The sequence below is a fragment of the Micromys minutus genome (assembly GCF_963924665.1).
Source record: "Micromys minutus genome assembly, chromosome: 1".
Lineage (NCBI taxonomy): Eukaryota > Metazoa > Chordata > Mammalia > Rodentia > Muridae > Micromys > Micromys minutus.
Genome location: NC_137969.1, coordinates 149523091 through 149548738, shown reverse-complemented (window position 1 = coordinate 149548738; position 25648 = coordinate 149523091). Strand labels below are relative to the sequence as shown.

Below are 25648 nucleotides of genomic sequence, written 5' to 3'. Positions count from 1 at the left end.
GCAAGAGTATCAAATTCTATGTAATTTTTATTATTAAAATCTGGGCATAGCTTTCCTTTCCAAAACAGGAAAATAGAACTAAAAATTACACCCTAACAAGTGTTATGGCTAATTTTATGTCAACCTGACAAGGCTGCATGCACCAGGCTTTACCTGTCAACCTGTCACAACCTGAAAAGAGTCTTAATGAGGAAGTATCTGGATCTGTGGGCATGTCTGGGGGAGACTGTTGCCCACTTTGGGTGGCTCTGTTTCCTCAGTTGGGAAGAAAGCTAGCTAAGAGCAAGCAAGGGCGCATTTCTTTCCCCTGATGACTGTGGATTTGACTAGCTGTTTCAAGCTCCTGCCTTGACTTCCACAGGATGAACTGTGATCTGGGACTGTAAGCTGGTGTAAACCCTGTTCTCCCCTAACTTGCTTTCAGTTAGGGTGTTTATCATAACAACGAAAATGAAACTAGGATGGTAAAAACACTTATTCTAGGTTTTGGCAAAGGTACTTTTTAAGAGCAGTAAGGCAGATCACTTACTCCACAATGTGATTAAATTCACATAAATCAAACTCTGCTCTCTCCTCAAATATATCTTTCTTTAGAGACCTCAATACACAATATAGAACTGCACAGTCATCTCAAAGGTCAAATGACATGAAAGATTACAATATAAGTAAAAAATAAAATGGCCAAACACTCGTTCTTGGGTTTTAGGCTATAAAGAACTGGTGTGCATGTACACATATTCCTAAGCATATAAACATGTACATAAGAATCTGTGACCTAATGCTGAGCAGACTGAATCAAAGACTCAAATCCTGTTCATTCATGGGCTGTGGAATTACAGCGACCTCTATGTATACTTCTGTGCTTTTTAATTTTCCAATATATACTGCTTCCCTTAACAAGAAGTTATAACCAATTATAGTATATGAAACACACTAATCTAAAATTATGCAAGCAAATTCGATTCAGAATTTAAAGTACAATATAAAATGTTGTATTCAAGTTTAAAAACCCAAATTCAAATTTAACTCTAATAATTAAAAACATTTTAAAATTAAATAATGCTTTTTCTAAACTGTCAATATGTTTATCAGCCCACAGTGTGAAGTTAAGAGTCACCCTTCTTAGTTCAGTCTTAGAAGATAAGTTCATATTCCTCTTTGCTATATAACTTGTCCATTTTGGCTTTCAGTCTATGCCCACTTAGGCCAGTGCTCCCTCATACAGTATACCACACCACCCTCTGACTGAATCGCTCTTTGAAGGTCTGATTTATTTCACTGTAGAAAAGGTCCCTTTGACCTTTTTCTATAGAGTTGCCTCTAATTCAATAATCAACCAGAAAAGTTCTACATTTATCCATGTTGTGTTTGTCCTGTAAAAACACTACTTTAATAAATGTGACAGATTATATGGTGTTTTTATTAATCTCGTTTTTATTTGCTGAGGTAGAAAGGTTCTAAATATGCTCTTCTGTGTCCCATCTCCAACACAAGTATAGATGTTTTTCTCAAGAGGCAAAGCTTTTCTGTAGTAGGGAAATGATTAGAGTATCAGTGGAAAGGTTAAAAGATTTAAATGAGTGACTTTTAGATTCTTCTCTTCTATGGACCAGCTTCAGAGGTAAAGGGTTTACAGGATGAACAATACTTTAGAAGAGAATATACAGAACAGACAGAAGAGACAAACTACTTCAATATAGTTTTGGAATTTAGTTTATGTAAAGATAGAGACTGATATTTGCAGGACATTCTAAGGCTTAAAATACCAAGCTCTAGGACTATAAACATGAAAAATAACGACCTCTGTGGTTGTCTTAGAAGTCTTGGGTCATGAGGCGGTGGCTTTTACTGGTTTACTTTAATAACTGTTTTTGAGACAGCCTTAATCACCAGCCTAGGTGGGCTTGGAGCTCACTGAGCTCAGGCTGACAGAGACCCTGTGACAATCCTGCTGCCTGTGCTTCCCAGGTATTGGCATCACAAACAGGCTTAAGCCATCACACCCTGCTTCTGATGAGGGGAGAAGGTAGATCTGGAAGATCTGTTACAGGGATGGGTGGGAAGTAAGTATGCTAAAAAGTACACTGTATTCATGTATGAAATTCTCAAAGAATAAAAACCGCATTTGACTCACTATCAAAAATGTTTTATATACTAAAACAACCTGTCTAAAATACATTTAATACTGAGTGTCAAATTATTGTAAAGCTTCTCAGCTTTCATTCTGAACACCTACTGTAACAGTATTTTAACTACTGAATTTTAACAGGACTGAATTGACTTGCATGCCCATTGATGTCTATAGATTTTCAGTCTATTTAATTTCAGTGTGTAATATTTTTACTTATTTGCAAGGTTTTTTATAATAAAATTAATAAAATTATATTTTAAATTTTGTTTTGCTTTTGGTCTTCCCCTCACTCCATGACACTAGGAACCAGACTCTGCCTCACAACAGTTCACCAGTGAGCTCTATTACAGCCATTTTGTTATTCTGTGTTGTGAGTCACTGACTAAGTTCCTCAGGCTAGCCTTGAACTTGTGATCTGCCTGCATTATTCTCCTGAGAAGCTGGAACTTCAGAACTGTACCGACAGGTTGGGCTTGGGTAACATTAACTGAGTGACCTTGGGTTGTCCAACCATTGTGTTGATATTTACAGACTCTGTATGAGATTTGACTAGTGGTTTCTAAGTTTTTAATTCTGTGACCCAAACCCAGGCTACCTCACCTGTGAGGTCAGTTCCTTCTGGAAAGATGAGAAGTTGTAGTGGTTCATGGATGGCACAAAAATAATCAATCATGTCTTCAAAATGGCTCTTATCATCCTTCCACTTCCTATGGATAAAGATAAAGGCAGCAACTTGCATGGCCCAGCCTAGGAAAAAGATAACAAGCATTTGCACAAACTTTAGTAGCAATATCCACAGACTACTAAATGCAACTTTCAGGTCTTCAGTGTCTTTTACTCTATTTGTAATAACCATTCTATGATGTACCATATATTTAGTACTAATTTTTGAAACACTGGGGTTTGCAAAATTGTTGTTTGTTTCCCTACCTCTCCCAGACAGGGTTTGCCTGTGTAGCCCTGGCTGTCCTGGAGCTCACTCTGTAGACCAGGCTGGCCTTGAACTCAGAGACTCGCCTGCCTCTGCCTCTCGAGTGCTAGGTTCAAAGGTGTGTGCCACCACTGCCTACATTCTTTAAAACTTCCTTTAAGCCATAGCTTGCTATTATTATCTCAAGGAACGAGTGTTTACCACGTAGTAAGCAAAGAATTTTCTAAGGTCACATAAGAATTCTGTACTCTCAAACCAAATGCAAGTGCTATTTTCAATGGTAGTCACTTCAGGTTTTACTTAAATGAAATGGGAAATTCTATCTGCTATGTACATTCCTTAGAGTGCATATGAGGGTACAGTGCCTTTCTCAGAGGCAGATGCATCTTTTTGTTGAAAAGGTAGCCTTGATAAGCCCATCTGTGTTTCAGATGCCTGTTACAAGCTGGTTTTGTGTCAACTTGACACAAGCTGGAGTTAATCACAGAGGAAGGAGCCTCAATTGAAGAAATGCCTCCATGAGATCCAGCTGTAAGACATTTTCTCAACTAGTGATCAAGGGGGAAGGGCCCAGCCCATTGTGGGTGGTGCCATCCCTGGGCTGGTAGACCTGGGATCTATAAGAAAGCAAGTTGAGCAAGCCAGGGGAAGCAAGACAGTAAGCAACATCCCTCCATGGCCTGTTTGGGTTCCAGTTCTGACTTCCTTTGGTGATGAACAGCAAGCGATACAGAAGTGTAAGCTGAGTATCCCCAACTTGCTTCTTGGTCATGATGTTTTGTGCAGTAATAGAAACCCTGACTAAGACACCTGCCAATCTTTCCCTGGCCACAGCCTTTGCAGCTTCTGCAGAAGATGCCTAACTTAGGGTAGCATAAGTACAGTCTCTTAAAAAAAGGTCACAAAGAATGAAAAGCATGGGCCCAACACACTAACTCTCAGGCCAATGGAACATCTATCTCTCACAATTTCCCCTAGGACCTTGGAAAAGCAAACACCGAGTTGTGTAATAAAGATAGCATAGGTAGTAAAGGCCTTTGCTGCTGAGCCACAGGCCTGATCCTGATTCTAACTCTAGGCTCAGTCTTGGCAGCCTATGTATGGGTCCGTCTCTGTGATCCCCAAGAGAGTCTTCCTCTCTTCACACTTACATCATAGCTACAACGTTCATCTTGGTGCTAGAGATGAAGGGTAATAATGCCTTGCAAACAAGCAGTGCTGTTCTGGAATGCAGATATGCCATGGCTTACTACCTCCTGTCCCCCTATTACTTAGGCTAAATCCAACCTGAGAATCTCTTATCTCTCCTAGAAATCATTACTTCAGTCATTTCTATTATGAGTAAGTTTTAAAAGGACATTTTTCATGTTTCCTGTTATTTCTGTCACACCTCCCTTTTTTTCTGTCTTTAATTGAAATTAAGTTTCCTTTGCCCTTCCCTTGTTCTCTAAAATCCAGGTTTTCCTAGAACTCAGGCACTCCAATTGTTCATAAATACTTATCAACAGCTATTTCTGTTTAATAAAGTCAGGGGGCATTCAGTGCCATGAGACAGCATGGCTGCCACAGGGACAGAATGGCCCACAGTATGAGCCATGGTCCTTCCCCTTGGCAGACAGTGTGCTGACCTTTGCTCAGCTGGCTTGGAAACAGCACATCCAATTTTATTTCTTTGTGTTTCAGCTTTCTAAATTTGGTAAGTCTGTTGACCCACGGAATGCCATCAACACTGAGTTCAATTATTAATCTCCACCAACCAAAACAGCTCTTAATGTTATCACTGTGTAAACCAAAAGACTCCAGTTTAAATTTAATTTCAATTTTACAAAGTAAAATAATAATGTCCAAAATGTCTGCTTACTACTGTCCTTATTATAGGATGTGTAGGAATCACCCAACTGCTCCAAAGATTGTTTACTTTTCTATCACATTCCTAAACCTAACAGAAATACTTTTAATATTTAGATTGACCCCAAGTTTGCTGAACTCTTTGTTTGTGCCCTTCTGTTAATCTTTTCTTCTGAAAATTGTTTCTGTCCTCACATTCCTGAAATGTATTTTTGGTTCAACTTTGGAAGCTGGTTTGACTAAAAATAGAATCTGAGGTTCCAAATCACTGTTTCCTCAGAATTTCAGAACATTTCCCACAGCCTTCCATCCCTCAGTGCGGTCAGTGTGGCTAGCAGCCAGGAAGAAGCCAAACCTAACCTCATCCATGCAACAAACAGCCTGCCTACCACTCACGCTTTTATGATTTTCTCTTTTGTCCCAATAATTGAGTTTATTTCAACAACCATATTTTGTTTTTAATATTTGCCAATGTTACTTCCCATACCAACTATGTTATAAATAAGCAGTATAATTACAGAAACATTTGGTGAATGCTAACAGTGTGCTTGGTATTATTTTGAATATTTCATTAATTCCTAAGGCAACTATGAATCAGGAAGAAAGTACTATCTCTAATGAGATGCAAGTAAGTGGAAATCAAGCTTTAGACACAGGGGGGTGGTCCCAAAGCTATGTTTTTGTTTGCTTTTTCTTGTTTTGTTTTGTTTTGAAACATCATCTCAGTGTATCCCAAGCCAGCCTCAGACTCACTTTGTAGCCCAGCTGGCTTTGAACTCACAACAATATGATCCTTATGTCTCAGTCGCCCAGCATGTTATTTATCCTTACTTTGCTGGTTTAAAATTACAGAATCAAATGTTTTAGATCAGTGTGAAGGGTCTGAAGAGATGGCTCAGTGACTAAAAGAACTTATTGCTCTCTCAAAAGGCCCAACTTTGGTTCTCAGCATCCACATTGGGTAGCTCACACCCACTCCTAACTCCGGCTCCAAAAGATGTGACATCAGAGTCCCATAGGCACCTGCACTCACAAGTGCACACCCAAACACAGGGTCATACACACATAATTAAAAAAATAAAGATAAACCTTTATAAAATCACTGTGAAGTGTATTCTAAACAGCTTCTCTCCAATAACATGCTCTTGAATTTCTCTAAGTATTATAAATAAGTAAATGCTCCAAGAATCATTACATATATTACATGTCAAATGTTTAAAACTGTACAGTTTCTTCAAATGTAATACACTGTGCTCTTTAAAGCTCCAAGTTTCTTCAAATGCTTATTTGTATCACGCTCACACTTATAAAGCATGTTCTAGGCTGGAAGGCAAACATCCTCACAGCCAAGCCTGCTCTCCCCAGTTTAATCCCCGGAGCTCACATGGTAGGAGACAAGTGACACCTCAAGGTCCTCTGACCTCCGAATGTGCACACACATGTAAATAAATGTAGGGAAATGACTGCATCACCCAGCCTCTCTCACCTCTCCTTTTAAGGGGCCGTGATCCCTGTCATGGAGCCTTTACCATCATCCCTTCTACTTAGACAGCATCAGGGTTCTCATGGAAATGTTTTTTCTTTCTTTCCATTGAAAAAGAAAAAAGAGCAAGAACATCTGACAAGGAATTTTCTCTTTCCATTTTACTGTCCCCAGTGCATAGTTTATCCATGTTTAAACCCAATACTTGGTTTTTTCCTAACCTTACTGAAACTCTCAAAACATACAATTTCATAACATTTATTTAAGCATTCTAATGGGCCAGGCAGTGGTAGTGTACAGTGTCAGGTTAATCCCAGCACTCAGGAGGCTGAGGCAGGAGGATCTCTGTGACTTTAAGGCCAGCCAGTCTACAGAAGCTATTTCCAGAACAGCCAGAGCAAACCCACAGAATCCTGGGGTAGTTAATGGCAGTGAAACTTCAAATTAGAGACCAATCCAAATATCTTATCCTACACTTTCGCATGCACTGTCTTTGCCTGGATTTCTCAGCAAACAGCGATCATCAGGCAGGCTTACAGGAAGAATGTGTGATGTCAGCTAGCCCTACAGCCTTCTTAGAAATCTCTAGCATCACCTTCTTGGAGTAGATCTAAGAAACCCCTGGTATTTTCTATATCCTACCATAGTCCATAACTGTATAACTTGGTTTTGCTTTTACTTTCATTCCTTTTTACTAAGATGTAGAATTTGCTAGAAGAAACTATTTATTTGAATGTATTTTTCTCTTTTTTTTAAGACAGGGTTTCTTTGGTTGCTCTGGCTATCCTCTGTAGACCATACTGACCTCAATTTTAGAGATCTTCCTGCTTCTGCTTCCCAAGTGCAGAAATTAAAGGAGCGTATCACCACACACAAACCCCGTGTGTTTTTAACTTAATGCATTCTTTTGTAATAAGAAGTATACACATGTTCCATTTTTTTCCCTCCTTCCATTCATTTTAGCACAGATGTCCCATACTTAAAGGAATCATCAAACACCTGGCACTGGTCATCTGATCCTCTCAGAACTTAACTTCCGTGATAGCTTAGACATCATCACTGTCTCTGTATCTGCTAATGCAACACCATATCCTCTGCATCTTCTGTAGCACTAGAAACTAGAACAGGACACCAGAAACCAAGGTAGCTAGACAACTATTCCCTTCAAGGGTGTTCTCAGTCCCAAGCAGAGGGTAAGGATAAAACCAAGAGATGCTGCCTGAAGATGGTTAAGACAATGAGAAGGGAGAGGATGAGCAGATGCAGAGCATACGTGAGACCTTCTCACAAAGACCTGGAGAAACAGTGCTGACTGAGCAGGTGCTTGAGTATAGTTTATATAGCTCGTAATTACAGATAAATCCAAAAGCTAGGTAACAACCAATTACAGTTCCCAGAATGACAACTTCAGTCAAGATATTAAGTGTCACATAGACCAAGTCAGGGGAGCACCATCGTCCTGAAATTCACATAACAAATGGAGTGATATTCTCTACCCCTCTTCTGAGAACATCAATTTCAACAAAGCCTCTGGCTTTTGCAAGCACCATGAGTGAGACAAACCATTAACTCACAAGCTCTTCTCCAGTGCAGATGCCTACACTATTAGGTTCACAGGCACCCTACTCAAAACAAAAGGCAAAGCAAGTAAATGATCTTCTAAAGCAAAACTACTCTACAAAACCATTCCAAACTTGAAAAAGCACAAAACCGTGAAGGAAAACAAATCCAAAAATGCACACACAGCACACTTCACTACATAGCACAGTGATTGCCCTAGAAATTATCCTATCTCCTGGGAGACACTATATACTCTTATTTGATGTTGAAAAATAAACAATCACTGACAGCATTTGTTGGCAAGATGAGGCTTCACACTTTTGGCTTAATCTAGGGGTTCCATTCTAACATAGGTTAATAGGTTTTTCATCCTATTTGTTATTGACCAATTTTCTAGATACTTTATCATCTACATACACTTTTATCAAATTCTCAAGCTAAGTATATCACTAGCTTTGTGGGCCCCAGACTGTGCTAGCAATTAAAATCTGAGAGGAAGAACCAAGACAAATTCCTAAACATATCCAAAGCCAAGAGCTGAATAAGTTATATCACAAACAAAGGGCAGCAGAGGTTACTATGCAGGATTAAAGTGCTAGGATCAAAGGTGTGCACCACCTACTGCCTGTCAGAAATATCTGACTTTAGGCATAAAGAAGATATTTTCTGTATATTTATTACAGAAATAAAAATGGCAGCCATCAAACTTTTTAAAATGACACAATCTTACAATAAATATAAGGCCTAACTTATCCTAGCACTAAAAATGCAATCACAGTTTACACATACTTAGTCAGAAGAGTAAAAATAATTAAAAACATTCATCTAATTATGTATTGAAAACCTAAGGTTAGCAAACTATCAGGCCCACAACGTCCATCTCCTGCACCTTTACTACTACTGGCCAGCAGGCTCCAAACTGGCCGGGTATTTGTTTATGCCTCACCAATAAACACAAAGCTGACTAAAAGACTTAAAGTTTACCCAATTCTTTTACTGCCCTCTCCCAAACTTACTACCACAAAAGCACACTGTAAATAATTTCAGAATATAATTACAGAGAAAGGAATTTTTTGATTTTCAGCAGACTTAAGGGTGCAAACTGTGCTTCTTACTTTCCCAGCCTTCCACGCATCCACATCTCTGAGAGCTGGGCCGTGCGGTACAGCAAGGAGCCCTACCAGCATGGACGGTAGCAAGTTTAGTAACTTGACAACCTTGAAGCCATGCAAACTGGTCAATTTCCACACATCTCAGGGTTCATCCTCTGCTCAGAAGTCAGCCAACATATTAAAAACAAAATTACAGGTCATTTATTGAGGTCTCAGTGTCCTTAGCTCAATGTAATTCCAGAATTATCCTTAGCCTAGCATATATTTAACTGAACTAAACCTTTCTTCCCTGAGGTACCCTTCCCTTCTCTCTCTCCCTCTACCCCCATTCCCACCACCAAAAAAATTAACTTCTAAGTTCATCTCTACCACACAACTCCAGCAAGCAAACTCCAGAATTAAGAGTTAGGAACACATTGCCGGTGTGAAATCATCTGTTGCATGTGTCCTCTAGACAATAAAACTGCTCAACAGACTTCACAGTTTTTATAAAACTCACTCATGACAAGCAGCTAACCCACCAATGTGCATTTCACAGTTTGGAGACATGGTGGGAAGCACATTATCCACACTGTTTATGACTGTTAGTAGCAAAAGAGCCAGCTACAAGTCTAGACCTAAACAAACCAGGCTTAAATCTCACACATAAAGTACGTCTGGCCCCAAGGCTGGCTCTGAGCCCAGGATATCACATTCTAGCTGCCATGCCCTCCTCTGTGCAGACCCCGCCACTCATTTTGGTCCTTGTGGTTTTCCTTTCCGTCCCCCTGACACATAGAGCCAAGTCTTTTAAACAGTGTACAAACAGATTTGGCTGGGCTGCATTTAAGTTATCAGCAGGGTATGGTGGGCACTCTGTTCCCAAGCTCCTAAGCACAGAGTATGAGGTGTGAAGATGTGTGAGCCCTGTGGCAGTCTTTGAGAGGGCAGGGAATGGAAAGGAAAATGCTGAAGTTGCCAGATTCAGAGACTTTCAGTGGTGACCAGTCAGAATGTTCACCATGTCCTCCAGGGAGCAGGTCTATAGAGAACTAAGTCCCAGCTCGTCTATTATTTTACAGATTTTCTTCAGTTATCTTTTAAGAATTACCTTTGAAATATTAAAGTTATACTGCTCTGTTTTCCCTAAAGACCCCAAGTACAAGCCAAATGTGCTTTGTCCTAAATGCTTGGCACCAGAAGTGTTTTTATTTTGTGAACTTTTTTTGTAGAAGTGTCTCATATACATAATGCAACTCAAGTCTAAATTCACTTGACTTTTATATAAATCCTATACTTACAGCCTGAAATGATTTAAAACAACGGTTGCATTAATTTTGTACACTTTGATCCCACTAACCATGGAGGTCAGGAATAGAATGCTGTTTGCAGCATCATGTTAGTATTTAAAAACACTGAGGGGTAAAGAGGCGGCTCAGAATCTAAGAACACTGGCTGTTCTTCCAGAGGATTTGGGTTAAGTTCCGGGAACACACAAGGTAGTCATGGTCTGTAATTCCAGTTATGGGAGGTGGGGAGGGGTCCGACACCGTCACACACATGCATGCAAAACACCAATGCACATAAAGTAAGATTAATTAATTAAAAATGTTGAGATGTTAGAGCACTGGAAAGTCGGGATCTTCTGAGGGGTGCTCAGCCTGATGCAGGTGCCAGCCCAGCTCTGCTCCACTGTGCCCTCATTTCAGTTCTCTCCAACTCCCTTCTTATTACCCTCCTCCCTGGTATGATTTTCTTTTACCTCTATGTTCTTTAATTTAATGGAGTCTTACCATAATTCATCTTTCCTGCCAACTATCATCCTTTGTATTTCTCAAAGGGTTTTTTCAAATACTTGCATCATAATATTTAGTCCATTTTATAGTGTTCAGTGTTTTATATACTTCTAATCTATACATTATCTATGGTAAATAACAAGACTGAATCTAATTATAATATCCCAATTAAAAAAATAGCTAAAAGTAATTTCCCAACTAAAAAATTAAGGCATCCCTATGTACACATGATGCTATATATCAAAGCCCTAAAAATTTCCCCAGAAAACAAAGCTAACAAACAGTTCTTAGCACAGTGGCAAGATGCGGTGTCAACATATAAAAATCAGTAGCTTTTCATATGTACCATGACAAACATACTAAGAAATAATCCTATTCACAATAAACTTGAGGGGCAGGGCGGGAGGGGGAATAGAAGATATCTTGAACTAGAGCTAACTAAAGAAGTAAAAAGTCCTAAATCAAAAGTCTAAACACAGAAGCAAACCCGAGGAAAACACCAGCAGATTGAAGAGCCTCCCCATGCTCCTAGGTCATAAGAATTCATTGTAAAAACAGCTGTTCTGACAAAAAGCAATCTATAGATTAAATAAAATCTCAATCACAATTCCAGCACCATTTTTCACACAAAAATAGGAGTAAATCTTAAAATTCACATGGAAACATAAAACACCCCATACTCGGAGCAATTCTGGGCAGAAACAGTGGTACAGGAGGAATCATCTGACTTTAAGTTATACTACTGAGCTACAGTAATTACAGCAATGTGGCACAAAAACAGACGCGTGCATCAGTGGAATATGCGCCCACACAGCTACAGCCACTTAAACACACAGTGGGAAACAGTGGTGCTGGGCAAGCCTCGTCTACAAGTACAGTAATGAAGCTTGTCCACCCGAGTAAACATTAACTCCAAATGGAAAGACCTCAACATAAAATCCAAAACTTTCAAACTGTTCAAGGAAAAGCAGAGAGAACACTTCAAGATATGGGCATAGATAAGCACTTTCTCAGCAGGACTCAGCCCCTCACATAATAAGAGCAACACTCTAAGCTAACAGGGAGGTAATCATAGAGTTAAAAGGCTGTGCACTACATTGACATAGTTAACTGGGTGAGGAGACTGTCTACATAGAAAAGTCCTCATAAGCCCCTCCCTTGAGAGGAGAGGGTATATAAAGACACCAACTTTCAACATCCTTACCCAAATAACTGCTGATCAGAACTGCTTTGAGAGTCCATCTCACTCTAGAACCTTTATTATCAGGAAGACAAACGGCAATGGACATTGGTGAGGAGTCCAGAAGGGAGACCTTCAGTCACCACGGTAGGGATGTGGTCACTATATAAATCAGTGTGGAGGTTTCTAGACACCTATACAGTCCCGATTATAGCACTCCAGGCACATATCTATAGGATTCCATATCCCACACAGAGCCTTCTGCATCCATGTTCATTGCTGCTTTGTTCACAACAGCAAGGGGAACAGGTAGAGAATGTATAGTCTTGTACAAATAGAATTGTATTCAGTCATAAAGGAAAATGAAAATACGAACTAACATGAAATTAGTGGAGGAAAAATAATGCCTTAAGTGAGGTAGCTCAGGGTCACAGACATAACCACCATGTTCTCATATGTAAATTTAGCTTTTATTTTATGTACATGTACATTTATGAAGAGGAAATAGGTCAGAAATCCAGAAAAGTAAAGATTCTTTAAAGAGAAGTAGTTGTGTAGCAGAATGTACAGGATATGAGAGGAGGCAGGAAGCAGCAAGAAGCAGAAAGAGTGATGTGGGTGGGAGGCAGGAAAAAAGAAGAAAAGGAGAGGAGGGTCAACTAATATTACAATGTATGGAAAGAAAAAAAAACCAGAAGAAATTCTGATACCCAGCAAGCAAACCAGAACATTTTCTAAAGTGTTTGAAATGAAAGTACCTGGTGTATATGAGCTGATCAGCTCCCAGAAGCCACAGATTATTAAACAAATACCCTGGTGCGAGGAACAGACCAACTCCCTTGAGTTTTTAGGCCACTCAAGTCCCCAGTAAATATAGGCAGATGCCAGTCAATTAGTTCTTCTCTAGAACCAGAAATGATTCTATCGCTGAGGATACCACACATATTGATCACAGGACACAGAAATCAAAATGGGAGAGAGGAAGGAAGGAAGGGAGGGAGGGAAGGCGGGCGGGCACACTTTTGTGTGTTTAAGTGTGCTATAGTGCGATTTGGTTTGATGCCTACTCCCCAAGAGAGCGTGTACATCTAGTGCTGTAACTACCAAAGCCCATGTGTGGGAGGTACAAGCCATAGTGAGAAAGCCACTGCTGGTTACTGTTGGTGTTTTACTAAATGAATATGATGTGCCTTTAAACTGTCTTCTAAGTAACTATATTTATGCACTATTAAATTCACATCCTTCAAATGGTTGCTCTAAGAAATGATCTACTTCCTTGATACTAGTTTTTCTCCTCTAGAGTAAGATATTTTTAAAACTGAGATTAAGATAAAATCTCATAACAAAGCCATTAAATAAAAAAGGAAATTGGAAATGTTTTTAGCTTTATGAAAAAAGCTGAGAATAAACATACTGTTCAACTTAACTTATTTTGTTCTTAGAGCAGGCACATTATATATAAAATGAGTGAAACACGTAGAAAACATGATTAACATACCAAATCCAGGAACACTTTTGAGACTGGATTTGAGGCAAATCTTCTCCAGTCTGAGGTAGCTGTACCTCATCAGACAGTTCCACAGGAACATCCAGTCCACCCTTGTCCGGTGGTTCATGATAATGACACTCCTCTCTCCAGGTACAAATGCATCTCCCGTTATAACTACTTTGACACCAAACATGGTCTCCAACAATGCCTGCAAAGAGTAAAAAACACAAACACTGAGCAAATTAGGGCTTTCGGGTTAAGAAGCCACATATTATTCACACATTATTCACAACCATGTTTATGAATTTATTAGATATTAGATATTTAATATAAAAAGAAAATAAAGAGAGAAATTTAAACCAAAAAAAATATCTTTGAAAAAGTAAAGTTGAGTTCTTTGTATACCTTGGATATTAGGCCTCTTTCTGATGTGGGGTTGGTAAAGATTTTTTCCCATTCTGTTGGTTGCCGTTTTGTTTTCTTGACAATGTCCTTAGCCTTACAGAAACTTTGCAATCCCATTTGTTAATCTTTGACCTTAGAGCTTGAGCCATTGGTGTTTTGTTCAAAAAATTTTCTCCTGTGCCTATGTGTTCTAAGGTTTTCCCTACTTTCTCATCTAATAGTTTCAGTGTATCTGGTTTAATGTGGAGGTCTTTGATCCACTTACACTTGAGCTTTGTACAAGGAGATAAGAAAGGGCCTATTTTCATTCTTTTGCATGCTGAGTGCCAGTTGTACCAGCACCATTTGTTGAATAGGCTGTCCTTTTTCCATTGAATGTTTACGGCTCCTTTGTCAAAAATCAGGTGACCATATACATGAGGGCTCATTTCTGGATCTTCTATTCTATTCCATTGATCCACGTGCCTATTTCTGTACCAGTACCATGCATTTTTTCAGCACAATTGCCTTGTAATATAGCTTGAGGTCAGGGATAGTGATTCCCGCAGATGTTTTCTTGTTGTTGAGGATGGATTTTGCTATTCTAGGTCTTTTGTTATTCCATATGACACCAGAGAATCAAACAACCCTATTAAAAAATGGGGTACAGAGCTAAACAAAACGTTCTCAAGTGAGGAATATCGAATGGCTGAGAAACATCTGAGAAAGTGCTCGACAACCTTAGCCATCAGGGAAATGCAAATCAAAACAACCCTGAGATTCCACTTCACACCAGTCAGATTGGCCAAGATCCAAAACTCAGATGACAGCAGATGCTGGCGAGGTTGCGGAGAAAGAGGAACACTTCTCCACTGTTGGTGGGGTTGTAAACTAATACAACCACTCTGGAAATCAGTCTGGCGATACCTCAGAAAATTGGACATAGTACTACCTGAAGACCCAGCTATTCCACTTCTGGGCATATACCCCAGAGACACTTTAATATACACTTTAATATACTCAGAAAATTGGACATAGTACTACCTGAAGACCCAGCTATTCCACTTCTGGGCATATACCCCAGAGACACTTTAATATACAACAAAGAGACATGCACCACAATGTTCATAGCAGCTCTATTTATAATAGCCAGAAGCTGGAAAGAACCCAGATGTCCTTCAGTAGATGAATGGATACAAAAATTGTGGTACATTTACACAATGGAATACTACTCAGCCACCAGAAACAATGACTTAACCAAATTCTTAAGAAAATGGCTGCATCTAGAGAATATCATCCTGAGTGAGATAACCCAGTCACAAAAGAACAGACATAATATGCAGTCACTGATAGTGGGATGCTAACTCCAGAGGCTCGCACTGCCCCAGAAACAACTCACAGACTGTGTGAAGTTCAAGAAAAAAAAAGAAAAGAGAAAAAGAAAAAAAGTCATGGTCAATTCTTACACACCAAGAACACATTGACAAATTCCGGGTTACACCCTGTATTACATGTACTTTTTGCTCATTGTAAAAAAAAAAAAAAAAAAGAAAAAAAAAAGCCAAGCACCGACACAGTTGTATTTGTATACATTTATGCAAAAATGTTTAAAATTTTTTAATCTTTGTTTTTTAAAATAAAGTCAAAAAAAAGAAAAAAAGAAAAAGTGAACTTGAGTCCCCACTAAATAATGATTTGCCTTTAAAAGTTTTCCATAGACAAATTTTATCATGTCATGATATATGTCCTATAACTCCTAACATATAAAACACAGCTTACCTTTCTCTTGCTTCTGTGATAAATGTGGGATGCTCTGATCTGGGGTGAAACTACAAAGTGCTTTCAACACTACCAATCTCTTCCACTAATCTTAATTTCTGAAAGTTCCTTGATTAAAAAAAATATGAAGTACCTTTCAAACCCTCAATTACATATTATTAAGTTTCAAAGAATCCCAGACAGTGCTGGGCAATCTCAAGGCTGTGATGGTGTGATTGTTATCCAGTTTCTAGAAAGATGATCAAGACTTAGCTAAATAAGAAGGAAGGAACTAAACTTCTTTTATGTCATTAGTTGTTGTTTTTTTGAGACAGGGCTTCTCTGTATAACCCTGGCTGTCCTGGAACTCGTTCTGTAGACTCCTGAACTCACAGAGATTCTACCTCTGCCTCCTGAGTGCTGGGATTAAAGGTGTCCACCAACAAACCCAGCTCTAAATTTAATTGTTTTCTGTAAAATGATCTTCTGTTACTCAAAGACTGCATAAAGACTAAAGTAACTGTCCACTAAAATCTTTGCCCACCATCTACAGCAAATGCCTGACACAACTGAACGCTGAGATGCTGCCGCATTTGTTCAATCAGCATTTCCCACGCCGGTGGTTCTACCTTACATTAACTATCCAGCATGAAAGTGTGTTAGAAGAGAACTCTTACAAAGTGGTTTCACTTTACATTGCCCACAATCTAGGCTCAAACTCCTGCTCCAGCCTCCCAAGAAACCAAGGCTACAGCACATCCCTATGCCCAACTTCAGTTTAAGTTGCAAACCATTTACATGTAAGTCCTATCTTATTTTATAACTAATGGAGAACAGCTTGATCAAAGGGCATTAAAAGAAAAACCCTCAAATCTCATAAAATGTTTCAACATTGACAGTGAATGAGCCATGACCATCTGTGGTAGAATGAAATACAAACATCACACTGAAAGAGGAGCAAAAGGAAAACAACCCACAAACTTGAAATCCACACCTAAGGCTTTCTACATGAGCAGAGCGATTTAGTGGACAATAAACTCAGTAAAAAGAAACAACTACAAAGTTGTAGCCATGGTTACTTCTTCCCCAAAGAGGACCTTGGGTTGGATGGCTAGCTAGAGCTACCTAAGGCCACTCCCTAGTGCTAACGGGGGCCGGCAGTGCTGTTGCTAGACCTGTTTCACAAGCTGCATGGACACAGGAGGGCTACTGAGGCTTTGCAGGCTTACAGTCTGGGAAACCCTAACTCAAGGAATGAGTGAACAGCAGCAGAAGACATTATTACAGAACATGCATGCTCTTCTGTGCATGCACCCACTACACACACTAACACATGGAAATACACAGATTATTACAGCATTTTCATTTTTTTTTTTTTTTGTTTAAAAATTAAAAGTTGGTCACAGTAGCACATGTCTTTGACCCCAAGGCTTGTGAGGCAGAGGTAAGTGGATCTCTGTTTTTCTGATATAACAGTGTCTTAGTCAGAGTTTCTATTCCTCCACAAACATCATGACCAAGAAGCAAGTTGGGGAGGAAAGGGTTTATTCAGCTTACACTTCCATATCGCTGTTCATCACCAGAGGAAGTCATGACTGGAACTCAAGCAGGTCAGGAAGTAGGAGCTGATGCAGTGGCCATGGAGGGATGTTGCTTAATGGCTTGTTTCTCCTGGCTGGCTCAGCCTGCTTTCTTATAGCACCCAGGTCCACCAGCCCAGGGATGGCACCACCCACAATGGACTGGGGGCCCTCCCCACTTGATCACTAATTGAGAAAATGTCTTACAGCTGGATCTCATGGAGGCATTTCCTCAACTGAGGCTTCTTTCTCAGTCACTGCAGCTTGTGTCAAGCTGACACAAAACCAGTCAGAACAAACAGTAACAGCCAACTTCTATTCCATTAAAAAAATAATTAAAAAGAAAGGTTTTCATTCAAATGAAAAGCAGAAAAGACAGGGTGAATAAACTCACAGCTGAAGAGGATGTTTTAGGTGGTGGACTTTCACCCACCCTTCCCCCAGGTAGATCTCCTCATCTGTCCTGTTCATAATTACATCCAAGAATCTGGCTTTGTTCTGACTGTGTCCTGAGAACGTTGGTGGAGTGAATTTAAAGTGAACCACTACTTTATTTGGCAGAGGAAATTCTCAGACAAGAGAGCATTTGATGCTATAGTATGGCTACTTTTTATTAGATTTACCTAGGTTTACATTTTAAAGGGGGAAAGGCCAAGTAGTGGTAGCCGACACCTTTAATCCTACTACTGGTGAGGCAGAGATAAAGGCAGAGAGGATCTCTGAGTTTGAGGCCAGCCTGGTCTACAATGCTAGTTTCAGCACAGCCAGGGCAACAGAGACAAGTCCTAGGAGGAAGAGGGAGATTTGAAAGGAAATGCAGTTTGTTGAGGAGGAAAGAACTCAAAAAAGTTAAACTTTACAGCCACAGAACCACCCGGTTGTACACTGGGGCAATAGGAAACGTGCCAGAAGAGAAAGACTTACCAACTCCAACTTGTGAGAAGGAAATTTTACTTGAAAGGAGAGCCTGATCAGGAAATGTAGCTGAGGGCGCTCCCTCACTAGAGTCCACTGCCCAGAGCAGCTCAGACCAGGCCATGTGGCAGAGCAGACATCCTGCAAGGTGCTGCTGGGTGGACAGGCATGAAGACGAGCCTACGTGTCTATGGAGACCCAGGATGTTGAAGATGTCAGAACCTTTTGCCAAAATATTCACCAGAGAATAAGAACAGACCACTTCAACTGCAAGTGTCCATAAAGAAGAAAGAAGTTTGGCAAAGAGGGTCAGACACTGGGAGGACCAGGCTGCAGTGCTGCATTTATAAAACAGACACATCTATATAGCAATTTTAAAACACAAGTAACTTCAAGAGGGGAAGGATAACTTTTAGAAGTGACGGACATCACTATAGGATTTATTTTTAAACAAGAAAAAAAATTGCAAATGATTTAAAAGTCAAGTAGCAGGAAACCCTCTCACCCCCACCCCACAGGGTTTCTCTGTGTCTTCCTGGAACTCTGCAGAGCAGACAGACTCAAACCCATCTGCCTCTGTGAGCACTGAGTTAAAGGTGTGCGCTCCACTACCACCACACGCACTGCTGTTACTATGAAACTTTTAATAACTGTCTATCCTGTTCATGCAGAAAACCTACCCTAAGCACTATTTCAGGAACTACTGAGTCAACCTGAACCTGAAGAGCCCACAGCAGCCGAATGACACTTTCACCCTGTGGGCAGGTGTTCTTCCTGCTGCTTCACGGATGTTGATGAATCAGGATGGAAAGCGTCCTTTACCAATTACTATTTCCCTTTTTGTTTTCTTCTTCAGCTGCTAAAAGCATGGCCTCCCTACCAAAATAGAATGATAAACCCAGCAACCTGAGCAGAAAGAAGAATTCTATGTTGCTATGGAGAAAGGACTGGAACAATCCCCAAATGACTAACTACCCAAGAAAAAGACACTGCCCACTGACTGACAGCAGCCTTTTCCCAGTGCCAGAGGAGGAAGGAGCGGGAACTGGAAGCCAGCAGTCATGAGCTGGTGCTCAGGAGACCTCTCAGAGCAGCATGGTGATCTAGAGTGCCGCCTACCCCTGAATACACAGCACTGTGCACTCTGATCTTACCCATGCTGCTCACCTCATCTGCACAAAGGAGTCACACGTCCTCTGTATGTCCCTAATTTTGTAATTACTGGAAAGAACAGAAACAATCACATCTCTGTGAGTTAAAAAAGATATTTACTTTTAAAAGCTTCACAAGGTTGGTCACATTTTTACTCAAAAGTTTTTTCATACAATCTGTTGATATTCTTTTCCTGACCCCACAGAATCTTAATAGATATCACTGCTTTGTAAAACACAAAATGGATATGCAGGATAAATTCTAATAATGTAAAAATTCTGCAATCTTTAAATTTTTCATATTTTATATAAATTATACCTTTCATTATGTGAAATATAAAAGAAAATGCATGAAGAACATAGAAAGAAACTCTTATTTTCTGTAAGGGTCTGCTTTAAAGACATGAAGATTTGTATTTCTATTTTCTATTTCACTTCTTTTTTATATCAGGCATGCTTATTATAGAACATAAAAGACTTATGTTTCGCCTAAAAACTAGATCTCCAATGCTAACAAAGTTCAAGAGATACGTCACCTCAGTACAAGCAGACAGACCCTTCTTTGGTGTGTAACTTACCACAGGAAGTGTGAGCCACATAGCCACAAGACGGCTGCTAATCCACCGATACAATGACAGGTTTATCAACATCAAAGGTAAAATGGGACCGAGCATAAAAATACTTCCCAAAAAACTTCCCGCAAACAGGAAGAGTATAAAGTAGATCCCCTTCCATGACACCATGATTCTGAAAGGTAAAACAAAAAGAACATATTTTATTACTATGCATTTGCTGCCCCAATTTCATCACAACTATGTATACAATAATCTTTAAAGACAAGGTTACTGAGTAATTAATGAATGCCAGCTGATTCCCTGACTATGAGCCTAACAATTTGCCACTAGAAACTGATACTCTCAAAAAAGTTTATAAGTTGTCTATTTTCCAGAAAAATATGCTGTCTGGTATAGTAAGTTAGCATTAAAGGCTTTTTCCTTTTCTCTTTCCTAGGCTACTAGTCCAGGCTTTGTTTTCTACCTAAATGCAGAAATAATGGTGAGGATCTGGAGGGCCGCTTCATATGGGTAAGCACACATAAAAGCAACTACACTTTCACAGAATACAGTAAAATTCACAGAACAGAATCTGGAAGTGTTCGATTTTTACAACAGACCCTAAAATCACACTTCTGGCCGCCTGTTCTTAGACTGGCTCTTTAACAGCTAGCTAGGTAAGTCTAGGCCCTTCACTGGCTTTATGCAGACATCTACCAAAGTATTGGACTTGCTCCTGATTACACTTTACGTTGTTATCCACTAGGGCAATATCCTAATCTTTAAAATCTCCTTGCATGCTTCTTCATACCAATGTCTGGTGTGGTGTAATTATAAGGAAAAATATTGTTAAATGGCCTAGCTACCATCCCATGGACTAATAATGAGGCTAAGCCCCACAGAGGCTAAAACAAGTTTTCTAATGAAACTCAAAGCATCCAGTCCTGCTTTGTGTACACTGCCGCCTCTCCCTACTACACAGCTGATAATCAGAGACCAGTATCAACCATTAACCATGTATTTAAAGAAAGATAAACTTATAAAGGGATCTATCACACGACTACAATGGAATTTTATAGCTCAAACCTAATCTCAAATTTCTCCAACACTTACTTATTTTTATGTAAAGAAATCCCTACTGTGTGCCAGCAATGGGCTAGTCAGCAAAGGTCTCACAAATCTAGGCATGGAACTCAGGGCTTTATGCCTGCAAAGCCCAAGTCCCACCCTCCTCTGTCTATTGATCTCATTTCTCCCTTATATGTGTCCTCTGCCTGCATTTCATAGCTTTTTTTCTATCTTTTCATTTGAGTCCTGGAACGGGGGTCAATTAGGTTAATGGCTACACACTTATGCAGAATAGGCAGATACTGAAGAGACATGTCAATAGCTGGCACAGATGTGCAGCAATCTGAACATCTCTGGTGAAACACAAAATTGTTCAGAACTCTGGAAAACAGCTTGGCAGCTGTACAAAATTGTACACCGACACTCAGCATATATACTAGAAAATCCACCAATTGTCTAGTACAAATAAAATTACCTCTACACAAACGTGCTACATACTCCTTTATAAGCACGCCTTCTCATTCTTGCACAAAACTAGAACTAACCTGTCAGTTGAGGGTGTATCGATTCTGAATGACTAGTCACCAATGAAGACATGTGCCTAACACAGGAGTCCTGACGTCTCAAATGCACTGTGCTGAGTGAAAGATGCTAGGTTCAAAGGCCATTTACTTCAGAGAACGTTCCTACAAGGAAAACCCACAGGAGAGGAAACGATCTGTGGCTGGTGAGGGAAGATGTCCTGAGTGCTAGGGGACAACAAACGGGAAGCCTGGCAGATGAGCAAACTGCCGTTTCTTGCGGGCAGGTAACCGTGCACACTGGTAGGACAGTCCTATCTCCTAGTTTGCTTCCTTTCCTTCTCAGCACTGAACCCAGGATGCATGTGCACTAAGCTCCGTCGCTGGACTATTTGCCTAGCCCTGGACATTTTAAACTCTGATCCAGTCTTTGTTGTACCTGCCTATAATCTAATATGTGGAAGAGAAGAACCCTGACTTGAAAGCTAAAGGGTAAGTTTGTTGCCAGCCTAAGCTATGTAGTGTTACTGTGGTTGCAAATAAAAAAATTTTTAAATGACTAGCTGAAATAAAAGCTATGTTCTTAGTAAATTCTAGTCTTCAAATTATTTTAATAATAATAATCCAAAATATTTTTCAAAGCTTTTGTAATATACCTGATACAGTTTTGTGTATTTGTTTTGAATAGACTTGGTCACAACAATCGCACGGTGTGGGTATTTTTATTACCTCATTTATACAGCAGGATTCTGTAGCACAAAAATGTTAAGTGATGTGACCAAGGTGAAACGGCTGGTAAATAGCTAAGCTGAGAAACTGGTGCTGGAGATCTTGGTGTCCATGTCCACACTCGGTCTGCTACATCTTTTTCAATTATTGTTACATTAGTTTTAATTAGGCACACACTTTGAAAGACTTACACTATAAAGACATAATTATAAACCAAGTTTTAAAACATTAAAAGTATTATGAATTTTAGAAGTTCACAGGAACTTTGGTGAGGGCTTGCTAATGATTCGTATCTTCAGTACCGAACACTGCCCACTCAGAAGGGGTGGGAGGAATGAGACTGCCAACCTGTACGACAATTATATCCCACATACTCCAAGTGAGCCAACATTATCCCATGCAACCACTCTGAGAGTTGATACAAGCTTCGCTTACCTAATAACATGAGCATGACTCTGATGCCAACCCATGGCAGTGATTGACACATGCTTAAAGTAAGGTATGGCTTCATGTGATTGCTATGCCAAACAAAAGGCAGAACAGAGTATATGAACCAAGACATGGCACACTTAGTCTTCCCACTAAGTCGGTTGTTTTCATTATTCTTGGAGTGTGCCAATGTGAGAAGAACTCCCCGGTAAGGGCTAGTAGAGTCCATTAGGACACCTACAAGTCCTTAGAAAGAAACCAACTACACTTCACTTCATAGACTTGGCTGTATGTTGACAATATGCAGTGTCCTCACAGTCTGGCTACAAAGGGAAGTTCACAGACATGACCTGTGATTCACTGTAAATCAGGCTGTAATACTGGTATATCATGAAGCATCCAATCATTGGGGGCAGGGATAATTAAGGTGTTCAGGAAGACATCTTCCTGGACAAAGTGGTAGATGGAGCAGAGAGAACATTCAGGCAGAAAAACATACAGGTTTGTAGAAATTAAAACACAAGTCATAGATATTTAGAAATTACTGAAGTATACAGGTATAAGGTGCACAGTATTGGCATGCAGAAAACAAACAAACCAACCAACCAACCCACAATAGCATAGGCCCTAGAAGAAAGCTGTGCACAAGTCAGGATGGGGAAAAACAGCACCTTCATCCTGGCACAAGGAGCGAAAACAACTAAGGAATATGACTTATATTCTAAGACAACAGTTAAATGTGTCACAAGTGTGGACAGTCTGTCTTTGCTAAGAGCCTTCTTTGAACTTTAAAATAGATTACTCTAAGATTAATTGGGGGAAAAAAAACAGGACTGAGTAATACCTCTATCAAAGATGTCCTCAAGGCAGGACACACTGCACCATTTAGTAACCAAATGGTCATGCCACCTGTAACGTAAAGAGGCTGAAGGCACATTCACTCTCAGGCCATGGCTAGTTTAAATACAGTCCTCTTTTTATTTCCAGACACTTTATATGGCACTCGTGATACTTAGCTACTTAAGATCTCAAAACTTAGCCTAGCTTGGTGGTGCAGACATGTAATCCCAGCTGCCACTCACCAAATCACCAAATCAGAAAAAGTTCACATTCGAGACCTTCCGAGTAATTCCAAAGGACCCTGCTCATGGTGGTCTCCAACTTCACTTTTTATACACAACCCAAACACCTATCACAAGGAAGAAATCTGTAACCTTGTTCTAATCAAAGTTGAATTTTAAATACTAAAAGGCTGTAAAAGCAAATAATGATCTAAAACATCATAATAAAAACTATTACTCTGTGTACTCACCTATAAATGTTAACAATAAGTCATCTTAGTAACAATGACTCCAGTCAACTTGCCAGCTCCTCTCAAAGGACCTTTAATCTAGTCTGCATCACATCCTCTTCTTTGTATGTAGTATGCTAGCGTGGATTCGTAAATTTGAGGATTTAAAGAAAAAGACTTTGCTATATCCCTTGACATGCCACGTGTCCTAAAGCAAACACTTACATTTCCATCCAATTCAAACTAAAGCCTGTATATTTACAGATGAAACAATGGGCGGGGGTGGGTTGGGTGGCTTTCCTTCACTACAGATTCCCACCATAATTCACAAGGAAGCAAGTCCACTCTGGGATATACTAACAAGTTCCTAATCTGGATCAGTGAACACATTCAAGGCCACAGTAAGCAACAGACCAAGTCTGTAATACAGGAATAATGGTGTGCCAGTGACTGAAACTTACTTGTTCTCTAGGACAAGTGCTCAATAAAGAACCACAAAAACAAACGTCTTCATAACAAGAAAGTCACACTTCCTACATTCCACCCTACTAATGCAGAAAGCTTGGGAACACCCATCTATTTTCAAAAGAATAGGAAAACAGCAAGTAACTAACTGTGTGTATGCGAGTGTGCATGTGTGTGTGCGTGTGTGTGTGTGTGTGTGTGTGTGTGTGTGTGTGTGTGTGTGTGTGTACATGTGTATTAAAGAGAGGAAATTATTTAAATACAAACATTCCATAAAATGTTTTATTAGACAGTTGTGAATATTCTATTATTAATATAAATATAAACTGAGTTTAGAGTCTACAAAATTCCCAATGAAAAACCTTTTGTAAAATATTGTCACTAATGATCAGTGAAATTAAATGAGATAACATTTTTTCTTTTATTTCATTAGAATAAAACTTGCAACAAAGTTTCTACCATAGAAATGTTTGTACATTCATGTTTATTGCTGTTTTATTTAAAATAGCAAGAAAATGGAAACAAGCTAAGTGACCATCACCCAACAATGAGTAGGAAAACATGGCGCACATATACAATATCATTTAGCTATAAAGAAAAATAGTTATTAAATTACAGGAAATAAACTTGGAACACACAGAATTAAGAGGGGTGAACAAACTCAGAAAGGAAAAAGTACATGTTCTCCCTCATATGCAGATAATGCTCAGAATGAAAGATGCAACCCAGTGCAAGGGTGCAGGAGCGGGACATTTAGACAGCAGGCCATGAGGAGGCAGCATTAAGAAATGATGAGTCATGAAAGATAACAAAATTAATCCCCAGTTCCAACACTATCACTTGTTTTCTTTTTTTGTGGTGACACCTGTGTCAAAAGTAACTGATGGTGAAGGTATAAAACCTAAATGAAGGTCCACAGCTTCAGAACGGCCATTCTAACTATGCAGATGTTCACTCAGATGGATAGAGTTGGGGACTGGACAAGTATTTGTTGGAGGGGCTACCTTAATGTGGCTGTGTGATGTTTCTATTTGTAAGTTTCCATTGGACAGCTAACACTTTAGGAGTCCCACCAAGTGCCACGACTGGCAAGTCTCTTTACTGGAACTCACTCATGTACAAACACTTGTCCACTACCTTCTCAAGAGGAGGATCTGGCCAACTCTCTAAAAATTGAAGATTTATGACGAAGATTTCCAACTGCCCCAGCACCTTTGAGATTCTGAGTCTTCAGCTAATGATGGCAATAGCAAAATACGCTTACCTCTCAATTAAAACAAATCACCAACAACAA

General features: G+C 39.7%; 1 protein-coding gene across 2 annotated transcripts in view; it reads right to left on the bottom strand.

The window, feature by feature from the left end:
• The window catches only part of LCLAT1 (lysocardiolipin acyltransferase 1), a 127599-nt gene that overhangs the window by 57418 nt on the left and 44533 nt on the right, over nucleotides 1-25648 (bottom strand). For both annotated transcript variants that reach the window (XM_080922981.1, XM_080922982.1), the window contains exons 2-4: nucleotides 19876-20044; nucleotides 13519-13717; nucleotides 2732-2878 (exon numbers count right to left, since the gene is read on the bottom strand). In XM_080922981.1, the coding sequence (XP_080779107.1) occupies nucleotides 2732-2878; nucleotides 13519-13717; nucleotides 19876-20040 (511 nt within the window). In that variant the 5' untranslated portion in view covers nucleotides 20041-20044. The remainder of the gene's footprint in view (nucleotides 1-2731; nucleotides 2879-13518; nucleotides 13718-19875; nucleotides 20045-25648) is intronic.